Source organism: Trachemys scripta, chromosome 6, assembly GCF_013100865.1.
Source record: "Trachemys scripta elegans isolate TJP31775 chromosome 6, CAS_Tse_1.0, whole genome shotgun sequence".
NCBI lineage: Eukaryota > Metazoa > Chordata > Testudines > Emydidae > Trachemys > Trachemys scripta.
Window position 1 is genome coordinate 42,593,567 of NC_048303.1, and position 16,402 is coordinate 42,609,968.

Sequence of the window (16,402 nt, forward strand, 5' to 3'; positions counted from 1 at the left end):
TTCTCAGCTAGACTACAGCAATGTGATATACCTGGGCATGAAATTTTCAGCATTTAGGAAAGTCAAACTAGTACAGAATTCTGCAGCCTGTCTCCCCAGTAACACAGGCTACCACTAGAACATCACATTTGTTTTCCACTCTCTATGCTGGCTTCCCATAGAATTTTGAATCAAATTCAAGGTCTTGGCCCTCATCTTAAAGGTGCTCCATGACCTGGGCCCAGGATATCTGAAGATTCTGCTTGACAACTTTGCTCCTCTAGCACAATGGAAAGCTCTAAAATAAGTGGAAAGCTCATCTGTACAGGAAACAGAACTTTCTTAGGAGCTCGTCTGAAACTGTGGAATGAACTCCCACAAGAACTAAGAACCATGACAAACCTCACTGCTTTCCACTCCAAGTGCCAGGCACATTTATTTGACCTTGCCTCCTCTAACAAACATATATATTAAAAAATAAATAAACAAACACCCTACCAAAACAATACACTCCACTGCACACACTGCTTCCCCTGGAGAGAGGATGAGAGAACAAACAGGGCAGTTGTTAGTAACATTGTCTAATCCACAACCAGAAGGTGCTCTGATACTACAGTGAGGAGTGCAGCATAAGAACCTACGTAAAATAGAATATTTGAGCTCTTTCTGGGTAGATGGATTAAGTAGAGATAATTATTTTCTTTTTACAGATGTGGGAGAGTTCTTTTTTGTCAGTGTCAATGTAGTTGTTTTGAATAATTGATTTTTGTATGTTTTTACACTTGGTATTGTAATTGCACCTGGAGATTTATGACAAGTGCAAGATGACAAAAATTGAATACATAAAACAATAAAAAGGGAACCCTCTTGGGCAGACAACACTGGTTGTGCATACAGTGGAATTTATGGAGAATTAAGAAATCCATTGGCCAGACTGAGATGTAACCATTATTCTTCCCATTAAAATATCCTATTTGTGTGGCTGAACTGGTCTGTGTCTACCTTGGGTTTTTTAACATGTAAAATGTTTTGGATTGTATTTGATACTAGTGGAGTGTGAAATTTTTGCAGACACTTGTCATCTCATATTTTTATTTAGAAATAAGGTATAAGAACTGTCTGGATTAGGCACCGATTTTGAAGCTCAAACGCAACGGATTAAACCTCAAAGATATTTCTAGTTGCTGCTCCCCAAAAATTCCCCCTAAGCTCTTAAAAAAAAAAGCACGATTCCAAATGTTTCTATGTACCTGCTTCAAACTGCTCACACACAATCTACAAGACAAAAGGTATTTGTAGAAATTATTTGGAGAATAATTTCAACTACATAAATATGAAAAAGTTGCAGACAATTCACAAATTGAAAAAGCAGCATAATTTGTTCAATAATTGTCTCAGTTCTTATATTATATATACTCCTGTGTGTATTTATTAGGTCGTGTCTACACAACAGATCTTACAGCGGCACAGCTGTACTACTGCAGCTATGTTGCTGTAAAGTCTCCCATGTAACCGCTTTATGCTGGCAGGAGAGAACTCTCCCACTGGCATAATTAAACCATCCTAACAAGCAGTGGTAGCTCTGTCGGTGGGAGATTGTCTCCCGCCGACATTGCGCTGTCCACACCAGCGCTTTTGTTAGTGAACCTTTCGTCGGTCAGAGGTGTGTTTTTTCACACCCCGACCGACAAAAGTTTTACTGACAAAGGTGCTAGTGTAGATATAGTTATGCATACATATGCATGTGCATGTTGTTTATATATGTTCATGTACATTTGTGTATCAATTAAACTCATCCGTGTAAACTTCTAGATGCTGACAGTAAACTAACCTGAGTTAATAGAATTGCAGATGACTTTATGAACAGCTTCATATTATTAATAATTGTTTCATGGATAACGTGGTGAGAAAATAAAAATGCCGTGCTCACATTGTATAGAGCCTTAATATGATCCACTGTTGACTGACTGTGGCAGATGCTAATAAGTCATTAAATCAACAATCTGCAGCTAAATCAGGCAATGGAATACATTCTGGTGGATTTATGTTATCACTAGGACACTCATTACAAATATTGTAATTATGAATGAAAAGCCATTAGGAATACATACAGGAAGTTCAATTTAATGTTCTTCTACATTGGTGCTTCCTGGTGTCCATGAAGTGCACTACAAATTCGCTGTTTAGAATACAAAAACTGGTGGCAAGAAGCCTTTTAGAAAAGAAGCAAAGAATTTCACAGCCTATTCAAAATTAGTGTAATGGAGAAAATGAGTTGAGAGATTGGGCAACAGAGTGTGTATTAGTTTAAGGAGAGAATTAAAAAGGTGCCCAAAATTAGAATTTTGATTATGGATCTGGCAAAAGCCAAGTCAGGAAAGCTATACGACAAACGGCACTGTTCTATCAGACCCAACATATTCACGGCCTAATATACAAGGTCTTAGCTCAATTTACATCTGCATTTAGGTGCATGACAAATTTCCAGTTCTTGCTTTAAAGGATTTATTATTAAATGGTCTTTAAAAAAAGAATGTAACGCTCATGAAATGCACCAGATGGACAGCCATAAAGGCCAAAGCTTTGTATCTTTTCATAGTAGGTACTGTACAGCATGGCCAGCAGGAGGGAAAATTTCCCCACCCTGCCTCCTCAATACGTGTCCATCATAGATCAAGAGGTAGAGGTTAAAGTAAGGGCAGGGGATGGTGGGGGGAGGGGGCGACAGGGAAGCATACCTCTCCTCTGTTAAAAGAAAGAAGGGAGATCCCCCTCCTCTCCCTGGCTTGGTTAAATTGGCTAGTGCAGTGAGAGCACCCCTTCCTGTTGCAGTCTCTGGAGGGGATGCCAATATGGGTAAAATAGTTTAATTTCTATGACAAGTTTCAGAGTAACAGCCGTGTTAGTCTGTATCCGCAAAAAGAAGAACAGGAGTACTTGTGGCACCTTAGAGACTAACAAATTTGTTAGTCTCTAAGGTGCCACAAGTACTCCTGTTCTTCTTTTTAATTTCTATGTCTATCTTACATTGTCTGCTGAGACTGCCAATAAGGGCTGCAATTAGTCCACCTGTGATATTTTTGTGAAGTGCATGCCTCCCCAAGAGGAGCTGGGCTGAGACTGCTCTTCCCTTGCCATTTCACAGAAGACACCAAGTAGCTGCTGGAGATTAGTAATGTGTGGGCATTACCAATCTACCATGTTGCCCAATATATGCTGGCTAGTGTACACATATAAATCATATTAATAATATGTATTATATGCACCATATTGCATTAAGCACCAATAACATGAAGCATAAATATTGTAACAGTGATATAGTCTAAACTAGCATATATCATAATCCTGTTCACTTATGTTAAGTATTCCCTAACACGCTGCATTTGCTGAAGTAAGCAATGGCACAAGAAGGTAGGAAATTTGTCAAAATCAAGATACATTTGCTTTATATCTTAGTACAAGCTAAGGAAGTACCTTCACGAACCAGTACCTGGAATGCTAGTATCCAAAACAAACATAAGGAAGGAACATAACAGCAAGTTAGGGAACTGTGGGAAACTGATGGGTTGGATTTTAGTGATGTGTAAACAATATGTAAAATCATATAAATAGTAGCAGCTGTAATGTGTAACTTGGGGAGCATACCTTCTGCATAAGATGAATGTAACATTGTGGCACGGGACTGTTCTTAGGACACTGGTATCATATAAAACCTTTTCCCCTGTACCATATTAATAAACCTGACTGACGATGAGTATATTTCATAATGAAATAATGAACCAAAGTGTGGTCAAGCAATTTATCAACAACCATGTATCAAGACACCTTTAGGATCTGATCCTATGCAAACACTCATATACTTAATTTATGTAATTAGTTCCAATGATTAGTTTGCGGGATGACCCACTGAAATTGGAGCATCAATTTGGCATAACAAGCCATTTTTCTTTAAATACTGAGTTCACATTATGCTTGAGGTCAATGGTTTAAGATTGGTAAAAACTCACCAAAGTTATGGAACTATAGTTAAAGTTGACACTCTACCAACTAGCACATACATAATTATGAGACTAAAATAGTTACGTAACATTTAAAGATCAGGTGCCATCCTTCATTTTGAACTCCTTCAGGTTTCACCAATACTAGTTAAACTTTACTTTTTACAAGGAATAATGCCTCATTTCAGACCCAAATACACTTTCCTCCAATGCATAAATTGGTCACCATTAAAAGATCAGCATTTGATTACCATACTATAGTATCAGAGATACCACAGTTATTCCTACTGTGGGTATATGGGAAATTCGTGGTACCTCAAAGAACAGTAAATGTCGACAAAGGTTGATTACACTAGTCAGGGCCAGAGGGAACAGTGAGCAACTTCAGAGAGATCATAACAAGCTAGATGAATGGGCAACACCATGGCAAATTCAATTCTATGTTGATACCTGCCAACTATGCACATTGGAGGGAAAAAAAAATTACTCATACCCCTTACAGGGGCCTAAATGACTGGTATCAATTCAAGAAAGGGATTTATGTCACTGTAAAAAGCAACAGAGGGTCCTGTGGCACCTTTAAGACTAACAGAAGTATTGGGAGCATAAGCTTTCGTGGGTAAGAACCTCACTTCTTCTTCGCTTGCATCTGAAGAAGTGAGGTTCTTACCCACGAAAGCTTATGCTCCCAATACTTCTGTTAGTCTTAAAGGTGCCACAGGACCCTCTGTTGCTTTTTACAGATTCAGACTAACACGGCTACCCCTCTGATACATGTCACTGTAGACAGCTCAGTGAAAACCTCTGCTCAATGTACACCTGCAGTCAAGATGTTAGGATGCATAAGGAAAGAGATGGTGAAGAATACAAAAAATATGCCTTTACATAAATCAATGGTGTGGCCTCATTTGAAGAGTGTGTGCAATATAATTCACCCGAGGATATTGCAGAAGTAAAGGGGGGAGGTTCAGAAAAGGTGATGAGAACGATCAGGGGCCCGGAAAAAGACTTGTATGAAGAGACTGAAGAGATGTTGATCAGTTAGCTTGGAGAGGAGCGGACTAAGAGGGAACAATGGAGCAAGGGCTGATCAGTTGCTCGGCACTCTTAGCCCTTTGCCTGGCTCTGGAGCTAAGCGCGGCAGACGCCACCGGAAGCCACAGAGCTTCGGCCGCTTTGCTCCAGGGCGCTGCCAGTCCCACGTACGGGAGGCAGCGAGGGACAAAATCCAAGCTTCAGGGGGCTGTTCGGGCGAGGTGCCCCTCCCCAGGCGTTGATTTCATTCCGGCCCAGCTGGACTCCCGATGCTGCGATGGCTGATGGGAGGCGGCCGGGAGCCGCAGGGACTCTCCGAGGTAAAGCAGCAGCCCTGTCCCTGGGGGAGGGACGAGTGAACTGAAGACGGGTAGGATGGGGGCGGGGCGAACGGGGCGGGGTCAGGAGCAGGCAGGTCGGGGAGGGGGTGAAGGGTTGGGGGAGGGGCAGGCTGTGCGGGGTGGGGTGGGGGGCGAACGGGGCGGGGTCAGGAGCAGGCAGGTCGGGGAGGGGGTGAAGGGTTGGGGGAGGGGCAGGCTGTGCGGGGTGGGGTGGGGGGCGAACGGGGCGGGGTCAGGAGCAGGCAGGTCGGGGAGGGGGTGAAGGGTTGGGGGCAGTGCAGGCTGTGCGGAGAGGCATGAATGGGGATGGGGCAGGCTCTGCAGGAAGGGGTTAATGGGGAGGGGGACAGGCTCTGCAAAGAGCGGTGGATAGGGGCAGGCTCATGCTGGGAGCAAATGGGGGCGGGGACAGGGGCAGGCTGGGTGAGGAGGGCAGGATCCCATCAGATCAGTTTTCTCTTTGCAGAGGTTCTCAAGGCTGTGGCTCTGACACAGCTTCCCTACACTCCAAAAGAAACAAGTAGCCCCCTCCCAGGCCTGGCAGAGCCCAAGCCTGAAAACGTGCCAGGATTTCAGATCTAGCGGAGGCTGAAGGCACCCAAAACGCTAGTGTGTGTAACACATACCTTCTTACTAAGGGCACGTCTTCACTACCTGCTGGATCAGCGGGTAGCAATCGATCTATTGGGGATTGACTTATCGCATCTAGTGAAGACGTGATAAAATCGATCCCCGATGGCTCTGCTGTTGACTCCAGAAATCCACCGCGGCAAGAGGCGGAGTCGACAGCGGCACGGCAGCGGTCGACTCGCCGCCATCCTCACAGCTAGGTAAGTCGACCTAAAATACGCAACTTCAGCTACGCTATTCACGTAGCTGAAGTTGCGTATCTTAGGTCGACCCCCTCCCCCCCCCCGTAGTGTAGACCTAGCCTAAGTTCTTTAGGGCACAACTCTGAGTCCCTATTAAAGGAAAGCCTGGCTCCTTTGACACTGTAAGGTCTTTGGAACCAGCACTGTGGCTCAGCTCCTTAAAGGTATTTAGGCACCAATTCCCCTTGAAATTAATGGAAGTGGAGGTGCCTAACCTAAACCTAATGCAAGAGGACCCTAATCCTGATGAGGCCAATGGTTGTGTTGTAATAGAAATACTAAATAATAATATGGGACTGGGGAACATGGCATTAATTTGGATAATGGAGAGGGTGTTGGATGGGATGGGGAGCTTTTTTTGTGTGTAAGTGATGCTATCTGGGGGCAGAACTGAAATTTGAGCAAAGGGTTTTCATATAAGAAGGATTTGAAATAAAATGGTTCTACTGTATATGAGATGATGTAAATGGTCATTGGACTTGTACACCTAAAAAAGGGTATTTGGGGCTTGAACAATTTACCATAAATGACCCTTGACTCTAGGTATTTATCCACAATGAAACAGTCATTGGACTGGAGAGAGAATGACTCTAGTCCAGTGGGTGGGGCACCTTCTTGGGAGGTGTGAGACCCAGCATCCAGTCTCCCACTCCAGTAATTCTTTCCTTATTTGTCCATAGTGGAACAGATTCAACAGGAGAGACTGAAGGAGCCCATATTAGACTATCCTATAGCTTAGTGATTAGAGCTCTCTCCTGAAAGGTGGGAGACCTCTCTTCAAATCATTTCTTCTCCTTCGGCAGAGATGGGGGAATTGAACCTTGGTCCTCCCCCTCCCAGACTAGTGCTCTAACCACTGGCCTAAAAGTTATAAGGTGGGCACCACTTATTCCTCTGTCCAGATTTTGAATGGGACCTGATTCAGCAGGGGGAAACATAGCATGCAAATGCATATGGGCTTGGGCCCTACACATGATTTAAATGGACAAACACCTAGGCTAGGTCTACACTACAGGGGGGGGAGAGGGGTCGACCCAAGATACGCAACTTCAGCTATGTGAATAGTGTAGCTGAAGTTGCGTATTTTAGGTCGACTTACTTGGCTGTGAGGACGGTGGCGAGTCGACCGCTGCTGCGCCGCCGTCGACTCCGCTTCTGCCTCTTGCCGTGGTGGATTTCCAGAGTCAACGGCAAAGTGATCAGGGATCGATTTTATTGTGTCTTCACTAGACACGATAAGTCAATCCCCAATAGATTGATCACTACCCGCCAGATTGGTGGGTAGCAAAGACGTGCCCTGAGAGAGGTTAGGTGCCTACAGGATTTGGTGAGACTTGTGGTTCACAGTGGAGCCTAGAACAGGGACTTAGGCACCTCAACCTGAGACTTAGGTATCTAAGCACCTTTGTGGATTGGGGCCTTAGTGTTTTCATTATTCTACCTTTCCCTTTCTCCCCCCCATCAATAACTCCATTTCCTGCCTAGGTACAAAACCAATGCAGGGATATATGCCTGAGTGTGCAATTAGACTGAAACAATAGCTTAAAGGTCTCAAGTGCTCCTAGTGGGGGTGTTGATTCAGATTCTCAATAATGACAATTTAAAAGGTCAACATTGTTAATTAACTGTGGTACCTTATGGTGCCATGAGTGGGTAGCAGTTGGAAGAGAACTACCCTTTAATGTTTTTCTCCAATCAAGAAACCCAGCAGAACCTATGGATATAGCTCAGTGGCTCTCAAACTTTTGTACTGGTGACCCCTTTCACATAGCAAGCCTCTGAGTGCACCCCCCCCCCTTATAAATTAAAAACACTTCTTAATATATTTAGCATCATTATAAATGCTGGAGGCAAAGCAGGGGTTGGGGGGAGGCTCCCAGCTTGCAACCCCCTGAGGGGTCCTGCCCCCGACTTTGAGAACCCCAGGTATAGCCAAACCTCACCAAAGCAGGTATGCTATTCTTATAGAAATTGAGCCATTTTTTGAATCTTACTAAGCTATTGGCCTTAATTATTGGCCTGATAAGGTCCGAAGGGATAACATGTATTGCATGTCTAAAAGCATTTCTTCTTGTTTTAAACTTGTATATCAGTTTTTAAAATGAAACTATTGGTAAGAGGGGACATCATATAGGGTTGAGAGACCTCACAGAAAAAATGCAGTTTAATGAGACATTTAAAGGCATAGTTTATTGGGAGAGGAAGTGGATTCAAGACAATAGCTGTTAACTAAAGAAAGCAACTGGTTCTTTAACACCATGACTAAAAACAACAAGGGACTGTTGCTTATTAGGTTTTTTAAAATCAGTTTAAATGTTGTACTATAACTCAAAGTACATTCCATGGTAGATATGGCTAAAGACTTAATTAAAAATGAATTATATACATACAAAGTGAAGTATTCATGATTGATGTCTCTTGATGGATTTTTAGAAATCGTCCGTGCAGAACTTAGGTGAAGAACAAATACAGAATCCCTACACTGAGCTCCTTGTACTGAAAGGTCATCATGATATAGTGAGATTTCTAGTACAAATAGATGATTGCAGGTAAGAGGTTTTAATGATTGTATTACATCCTAAGGAATACATAAGTGAAAGTCTATGGAAATTAAGAAATATTTTAATCATTTTTCTGCCAGAAATTAAATATCACGTAATTTAGATCTAAATTAATGCATATATGTTCAGTAAAACATTAAATTTCAGTGAAATCACTTTTTACTTTGAATGTAAACATTCCCCTGCAACTTTTGCTTCTTGAACATTCAGGTTTCTGGATCTGCTCCTATAACTGCCACATTAACTATGTGGCTTGAACAAGGTCAAAGGGGAACTATCTGTAAAATGGGGCTAATGCTTCCTTATTTTAGAGGGCGTTGTGTGATTGGTAAAGCACACAGATCCTGGGATTGCCTTTCACATTATTGCTGCCCCTTTCTGTACCTTTTCCAATTCTTCAGTATCCTCTTTGTAATCAAATACCCCAAATGGTTCACAGTACTTTGACAATTCTAAGATGTCCCAATATCCATTCAGAATTGATTTATCTGAAAACGAATTACTTGCCTTTCCTTTATCATACCCTCCCTATCTCCTAGGCCCACAACCTCTTTCCTTCTGCAACTACACCTCTACCTCGATAGAACACTGTCCTCGTGAGCCAAAAAATCTTACTTAGTTATATCCAACTTGCTTTGATCCGCCGGAGTGCGCAGCCCCACCCCCCCGGAGCACTGCTTTACCGCGTTATATCCGGATTTGTGTTATATCGGGTCACGTTATATTGGGGTAGAGGTGTATATTGGTCTCTTAGGAAGTCTTCCATATCTCATAATTTTAGTATTGCCTAAATCCATCTTTTTCTCACTATACCCACTGTTGAAACATTGGTGAGTCGTTATTTAATCTTGGTTACTGCAAGGATTACTTCCTTTCTAGCTTCTGACCTTTTCACCCCATCAGTCTATTCAAAGTGCTGCTGCCAAAACAGTCTTCCTCTCCCACTGCTCTGATCATTGTCATCTTTTACCCAGCAAGCTGTCACTGGTTTTCTTTTTCAGTACCTCATTCTAGCTCCACAAGGAGGTAGAAGCCCCTTTCAAAGTCCTACATAACCTCCTCATCCCTTGTCACCTCTGATTTCTTCCTGCCTCTGTTCTCAACTCCCTCTGCATCTCCCAATCCTTTTTCCTCTTCTCATTCTCAGCTTCGTGCCTTCATTCATGTACTCAATGCTTTCATTATCAGCCCAGTTCTAATTTAACTTGTCTAACTGTTTGGGGTGAAGTTTGGGGTCTAGGAAGGGAGTGTCATCTCATGGTTAGACCAGTGGTTACAGACAAGAGAGGCAAGCACATGGACTTGGCATGGTCATTCTGAAAGCAGTGTGGGTGAGTGAAAGATTTGGCACTGATTTTTGTGGAGACCTGGCTTTTATTCCCACCTTTGCCTGAAGTGATCTTGTACCGTCTCTCAGTTAAATTATTTATACAATAAGGGAAATAATACTTGACTGCCTTCTAGGGTAGAGCTTTGAAGCTTTGCTCAATTATAAGGGTTGCAAAGTGCCTAGAAATCTAAAATAGCAAGCACTTTCCTCAAGGGTACAGGCACTTTGTTGGGGGAAGACTCTCTCCCTCCTAGTGTCTGCTGATCAGGCAGCTGCATTCATCCAAATGTGAAATTCCCACAATCTCTTATGCTTGCCAAAGTTTCACAGAATTGACAATTTTGAAAATATTTACAAAATGGGGACAAACTTCTTTAGGTCCGCAGGATACATGTTTTAAATTAAGCATGTATTAGAACTATTATAGATAAGGAAATACATGCAGCTTATGATTGATTTTTCTAAGTAGCATTAAAATAGGCCACAAAGATTCAAATAAAACCGTAAGGTTCTATTCTGGTGATTTGGGTAGTCATTACAGCAATTTCAGAGTAGTTATTTTAATAATTCTTCACAGTACATATTTTCAGACTATGTACACTGAATAGATCTCACTGAATCTGGCTTTATAGTAGAAATGCTGGAGCATCTGAGACAGAGTAGAGGCACCTGCTGATACTAACAAATCCTCTATTACTTCAGGAGAGGACTGTCTTCGTTGCACTGTATCAAACACATTGCGGTACTAAAAATAATCAATGTAAAAAACAGATGGAAGAGTAAGTTGGAGGATAGGATAACAAGTCAGATATGGATAAGAAATAAATTACATTAATGTCTTACAGGTGTTTAATATTCTGAGAGTTTGGACTGTTTAGAATAGTTTGCTTCATTGGATAGTTATTTCATTTTTTTTTTATTTAGCATGAATATAGTAGTTGTTAAACAGCTGATAATTTTTCTAACTGCTTTCCCCCCTTCCTCCCCCAATAAAATTAGTATTTTATTGGGTTTCTGAAATGTTTTTATTTCGTTTTTGAAGCTATCCCATTGTGGTTTTGTTAACTGTTGTAAGCCAGGCTTCACGCTTCAGGTCTTTAGATAATATCATCTTATAGAGAATTTTGCAGGAGGATTTTCTTGTTTTCTCAGTGGCTCGGCTAAAACCAGTGAGTGGAAAATTTTCTCAGATTGGTTTTTGAAGATACTAAATAAATCCTGTATCAGCCTAACAGACAGCTGCTTTTTTCTTTGTTTCTTTCTTATTTTTTGAACATGAAGTGAGGGTCATATTGATTGGAAGATCACTAAAGAAGGGTAAGCCTCAGCAAGGGTCTTCCAAAAAAATGGACTGATATAAAATTGCATGTAATACCCTAGCATTTGACATATTAAACTAAACCGAGTTCATAACACATTTTAAGAATAGCTTTCTTTGTTGCTCATTTGACCATTCCTTGCTCCTCCAGGAAGCAGACAAGGTTATAGAGGATGGTGATCATGACTGGAAAAGAATCAGGTGACCCATGAAACTCCAGCTTGGTGAACAAAATGTATACTGTAGAACCAGCCATCCTACAGATATCTTTATATTTAAAACAAAACCAAAAAAACCCAAACAAACAAAAAGAACCACCCACCCTGTACATCTTATACTTGATGAATTACACATGCCTTCTCCTTCAAAGGTCAGGTTTTTTTCCAGATCTTTGCTCAAGTGTCAGTATCCCATCAATAATTGAGGGATGGGTTTCCATATTTAAAGTGCTTATGTCCAAAATGCGAGTGGCTGACTAGTTTGGTTCTGGCCACCACATCTCAAACAAGCTATAGCAGAAATAGAAGGTACCCAAAGGTGGGAAACTAACATTCATAGAGGCATGGAAAGACTTCCAAATAAGGGGAGATTGATAAGATTGTCTGTCACTTAAGACAGGAGATGAAGAGGGGACTTGATAGAGGTATATCAAACAATGATGGTAAGGAGAAGCTACATTAGGCCTACCTATTGACTGTCTAATACAAGAGCAAGAAATATTTAAGTTTGAAAGGCAACATAGACTTACCTTGTGGCAGGATATAATGGCTAAAAATGGACTAGGATTAAAAAAGGTGATAGTTTATGGGTAATTAGAACATTCATATTATTGGGTAAAAGTTTAGAAGGGATAGAACCCTTATTTAAAATATAAATCAACCACTAGTGCCTAAGATTAGAAAGAAACTTCCTCTATAGACAGATTTTTATTCCTTATTTGTCCATTACAGAGTTCCTTGTATTTTCCTCTGAAACCTAATTGCCTGTACCAGATACAGGACACAATACTAGATGGTGAATTTTCTTGTGAAATTGGCACCTCCTTGCCTGAAGAAAAGCTCCCTTGGAGTGCTCAGAGGTGTTTATTTTTACAGCTGACTTTCATAAAACACAGTTTATGGTAACCCTTACTGGGTTACCATAGTAACCCTTGGTTAAAGTTTTAACAAATAACTTATTTTTATTAGCAAATGATTTTTAATATTTTTAGTCATAATAAAAAACTTGTTAGCAACCTTGGTTCTAAATACCCCAAATTTTTTTGGTTTGTTAATTTTTTAAATTTTGATTAGCAAAGTTGCAACTGCAGACATTTGGCCTTGCCTATGAAAACCCTAACAATTATTCCTAGGTACGTGATGGTCTGCTTTTAATTAACAGTGGCTCAATACATCCAAAATGACTGGCTTTAGTGTGGTTTTACTACCGCTCCCCCCCCCCCAATCCCCATCTCTCACCACTATCACCTTTTAGGGTTTTTTTTAAAGTCTTTTTGAGAGGACTTCAAGTTCTAGGGTAAAGATGCTACACAAACATTTGTGTGAGCACACATTTGTTGCTTAGTTGTGTTTAATCCGGGGCTGTGGGCTAGAACAACTAAAAATTCAAATGTAGCTGTATCCCCGTCAAGAGGCTGCAGAGATCTTCAGATCATATAATTTGTTTTCAGTCGCCGGAGGTTGATCACTTTCCTTAAAACAGGTGCAGCGATACTAGGACAGCTCGCAATCTAGCAATAGTGCAGCTGCACAGACTGTAAACTGCTAGTGTAGACAGGGCTTAGGCATGTTTACTGAGGTGCTCTCTAGGTAAAGAAACAGGTCAAATTTAATTGGGTTTAGGTAAAACAGAACCAAAACAACTGCTTTTTCCTAGTGTAGATGCAGGGTAAGATCTTTAGCTGGATTTCAGCAGGTGTTATGCATAGCAACATACATACAATCCCCTTGCGAGTTCTTTTGTACAGTTAGTTTAAAAAAAAATAGTGATGTTGTAAGATTCATGTATGCCTGGCCTGACTTTAACCCTCATGCTGTGCAACTTGTTATATATAGTGCTCTCTAAATTACTTGGTTAAATGAGAAGGCTAATAGACTATGATTTGGCTTTATTGGATATGACCCATCTCCCTCCCCCCCACCCCCAAATTGCCAATATTGAACCTAAGCAGTAAGAAGACTGGATTCTGTAGTACAGGCTACTATTTGGAATAGTGACAAAATGCTTAGAACACATTAAAGAATATTCTCAACAATAAGAATATTAAAGCATGTAATGTGAGAGTTTCACTTTTGTTTATTAATGAAGTCAATGATTTTATTTCTGTACAGTACTTGGAGCTTAAAAGGGTACCTTTCTATGCTTCAGATTACTAGTAAAACCGAAGTGTGATTTCTCTTTATAAGTGAAATAATTTGCTCTGTTTAAGTAGTGATTATTGGTGCATAGCATCATACTGGAAATTTATCTATCATTTTCTTTATAGGTTTTGTTTTCTTTGTTCTTTACCAGATTTGCATCTGCAGGAGATGATGGAATTGTATTTCTGTGGAATGCTCAGGTTAGTTCAGTTTTTGAATAAGTTATATTCTGTAATAAGGATGTGGATGGGAGTGGGAATGTGGGGAGCTGATTTTGCTCTTGAACTGATCTAAATCAAGAATCAGTCCATTGAAGTTTAGTTGAGCTGTGTCTAGCATAATGTAAAATTGGTGCAAGGGCAGAATCAGTCCAAGAGAGTCTTAGCACAGTACAAATAAGTCGAGTTTTATAGACATGTCTGATTGAAACATCCTTGAATTGGTTTTTATTTTTGTTCTGCTTCAGAAAAGCAGGATGTGAAACAGTGTCTGAAAAGAGAAGTAAAAATGTGTATGAAAATATTCAGAGCAAGATGAAGTATTGGAAGCACAAGTTAAAAAGTTTTTAGTAGCTGTTAAGATGTTGATTGCTGAACCTCTCAATATCAGACATCATGGTGAGGCCCCAGTCCTGCAAAGACTTATGCACTGTGCTTAATTTGTAATGAAAGAGGTACTGGAGCTAAAGCAATGTTTTTTATGTTCATAACTGACACTGCAAGCCCAGAGGTGCCGGGGTATTATGAACTACCACGTCCAGAGGTGCCCTAGTTCAGTTCTGGAAGCCTTGGCACAAGTTAAGCACTACTTATGCATGAGCATAACTTTTTGCAGTCTGCCTCCTCCCATTAATTAAAATGGGGCTACTCAGAGTGTAAAGTTAAGCACATGTGCAATCTTTGCAGAATTGGGGCCTAATACAAGAACTGACTTCAGCGTCACCTCCATGGAGTTAATAAGTGAGAAAGAGCTCTTAGTTGCTTGCCATGATACAGGTCTCACTCCAGCTTTTAAAAGTATTTTGTTGAACAGTAACATTTGTCACAGGAATACTGCATTTTAGAGGTGATACTTCCAATAATAATCAAAAATGCTGTTTTCTCCCTATACAATCTCATCAGAAAATGTGAAGGTAAGTATCTTGCAGGTTACCTGCTAGAATTGCTTCAGAGGATGCTTTGTAAGTAGCTTAGATATTTAATAGACTGAAAGGCAGATCAGGGAACTGTTTAAAATCTGCATGTTAAGCTTCAAGTGAGGCAGAGAGAAATCTCAGACTAAACTTTTTATGAAGACCTCTTGAAAAAAGTTATACATAACATTGACAACAGTGTAACTTACAATAGGAACAGGGAAATTTGTAACTTTCCTTCCTTTTCTGAAGAGTTTCAGTTAAGCATAACATTTCATATGGAAGACATTTCATAACACTAATATGAAACAGAAAATGGTGTGCGAGAATCAATATTCAAGAAATGTATGTGAAAATGCACACAAAGCATTTATGGATGCAAAACTTGTGGGTGTCCAACTTTGGAGTTCTATTTTTCTACTTCTGCACACTTACATGCTTGAAATGACTCTTGTATTTAATAAAAAACACAAATATGACACTGTTAATCCACAAGTGTGCCATTTCAACTGTCTCTGCATCCCTAATTAACTTTCATGCTAGGTAGTTAAGCTAAAATGGTCTCATGTTATGGGTGTAGACAATAGATACAGTAATGGTAACAGTCAGATACCCTTATTAATAAAGGTAGTTTCAAGTAGGTCAAATTATTTTTTTTAAAAAGCCTTCAGATTTTGTTTTGCCAGTAAATGAGAAATACAGTGATGTCAGTAGAGTATAATGAAGTAAATTGGCTAACGTTTAAGCTAAAAATGAAACCATTAAAATACATAAGATGAATATTTCAGAATGTAACTTAACAGGTGTTCAAGTGGTTCCACTTATTAAATGAATCGGTCTTTCATAGTATTCCCCTACATTCATAGTAACAAGTTTATTTAGGTATAATACATCTTGGTAACATTTTCAATAGCACCTAAGTGACAGACTCCTAAAGTCCCCATTTTCAGAAGTCACTTAGGCACCTAGGTCTCTCTGGGATTTAGTAGATTTTGAAAATTTTACCTTTAATGTGCTGTATTTGTTTTTTTTCAGACTGGAGAAAAGTTATTTGAGCTACATGGACACACGCACAAAATTACAGCTATTGCAGCATTTCCTTCATCTGGGGCTTGTGAAGAAAAAAATAATTTGATCTTAACGGCATCTGCTGATAGGACAGTTATTGTATCCTTAAATCTTCCTAAGATTTAACTGATTTTAAATGAAACTATGAGCCAGGCAGCAGAGAGGGTGGCAATTGTTTATATTATAGTAGGACCCAAAGGTCCTTGTCAAGACTGGGGCTCTGTTGTGCTAGCCTCTGTTCAAATACAGAAGTAGACATGGTCCCTATCACAAAAATAATGAAAATGTAACAAATAAGTGTAAGTGTCATTTCAGAGTGTCTAAAGTTTGAAGAGTAGGTTAGTATTTAGAAAACCCCTGTGTCGCTACATTTTTATTTCTCAAACTCTGTCATCCAATTATAAACTA

The 16,402-nt window shown here is 40.3% G+C and overlaps 1 protein-coding gene across 1 annotated transcript in view; it reads left to right on the forward strand.

The window, feature by feature from the left end:
- Positions 1 to 5,106: 5,106 nt before the first annotated feature.
- Positions 5,107 to 16,402, forward strand: part of WDR41 (WD repeat domain 41) — a 34,258-nt gene continuing 22,962 nt past the window's right edge. Inside the window, exons 1-4 of the mRNA XM_034773389.1 lie at positions 5,107 to 5,332; positions 8,659 to 8,774; positions 13,946 to 13,994; positions 15,962 to 16,093. Of these exons, the coding sequence (XP_034629280.1) occupies positions 5,282 to 5,332; positions 8,659 to 8,774; positions 13,946 to 13,994; positions 15,962 to 16,093 (348 nt within the window). The 5' untranslated portion in view covers positions 5,107 to 5,281. The remainder of the gene's footprint in view (positions 5,333 to 8,658; positions 8,775 to 13,945; positions 13,995 to 15,961; positions 16,094 to 16,402) is intronic.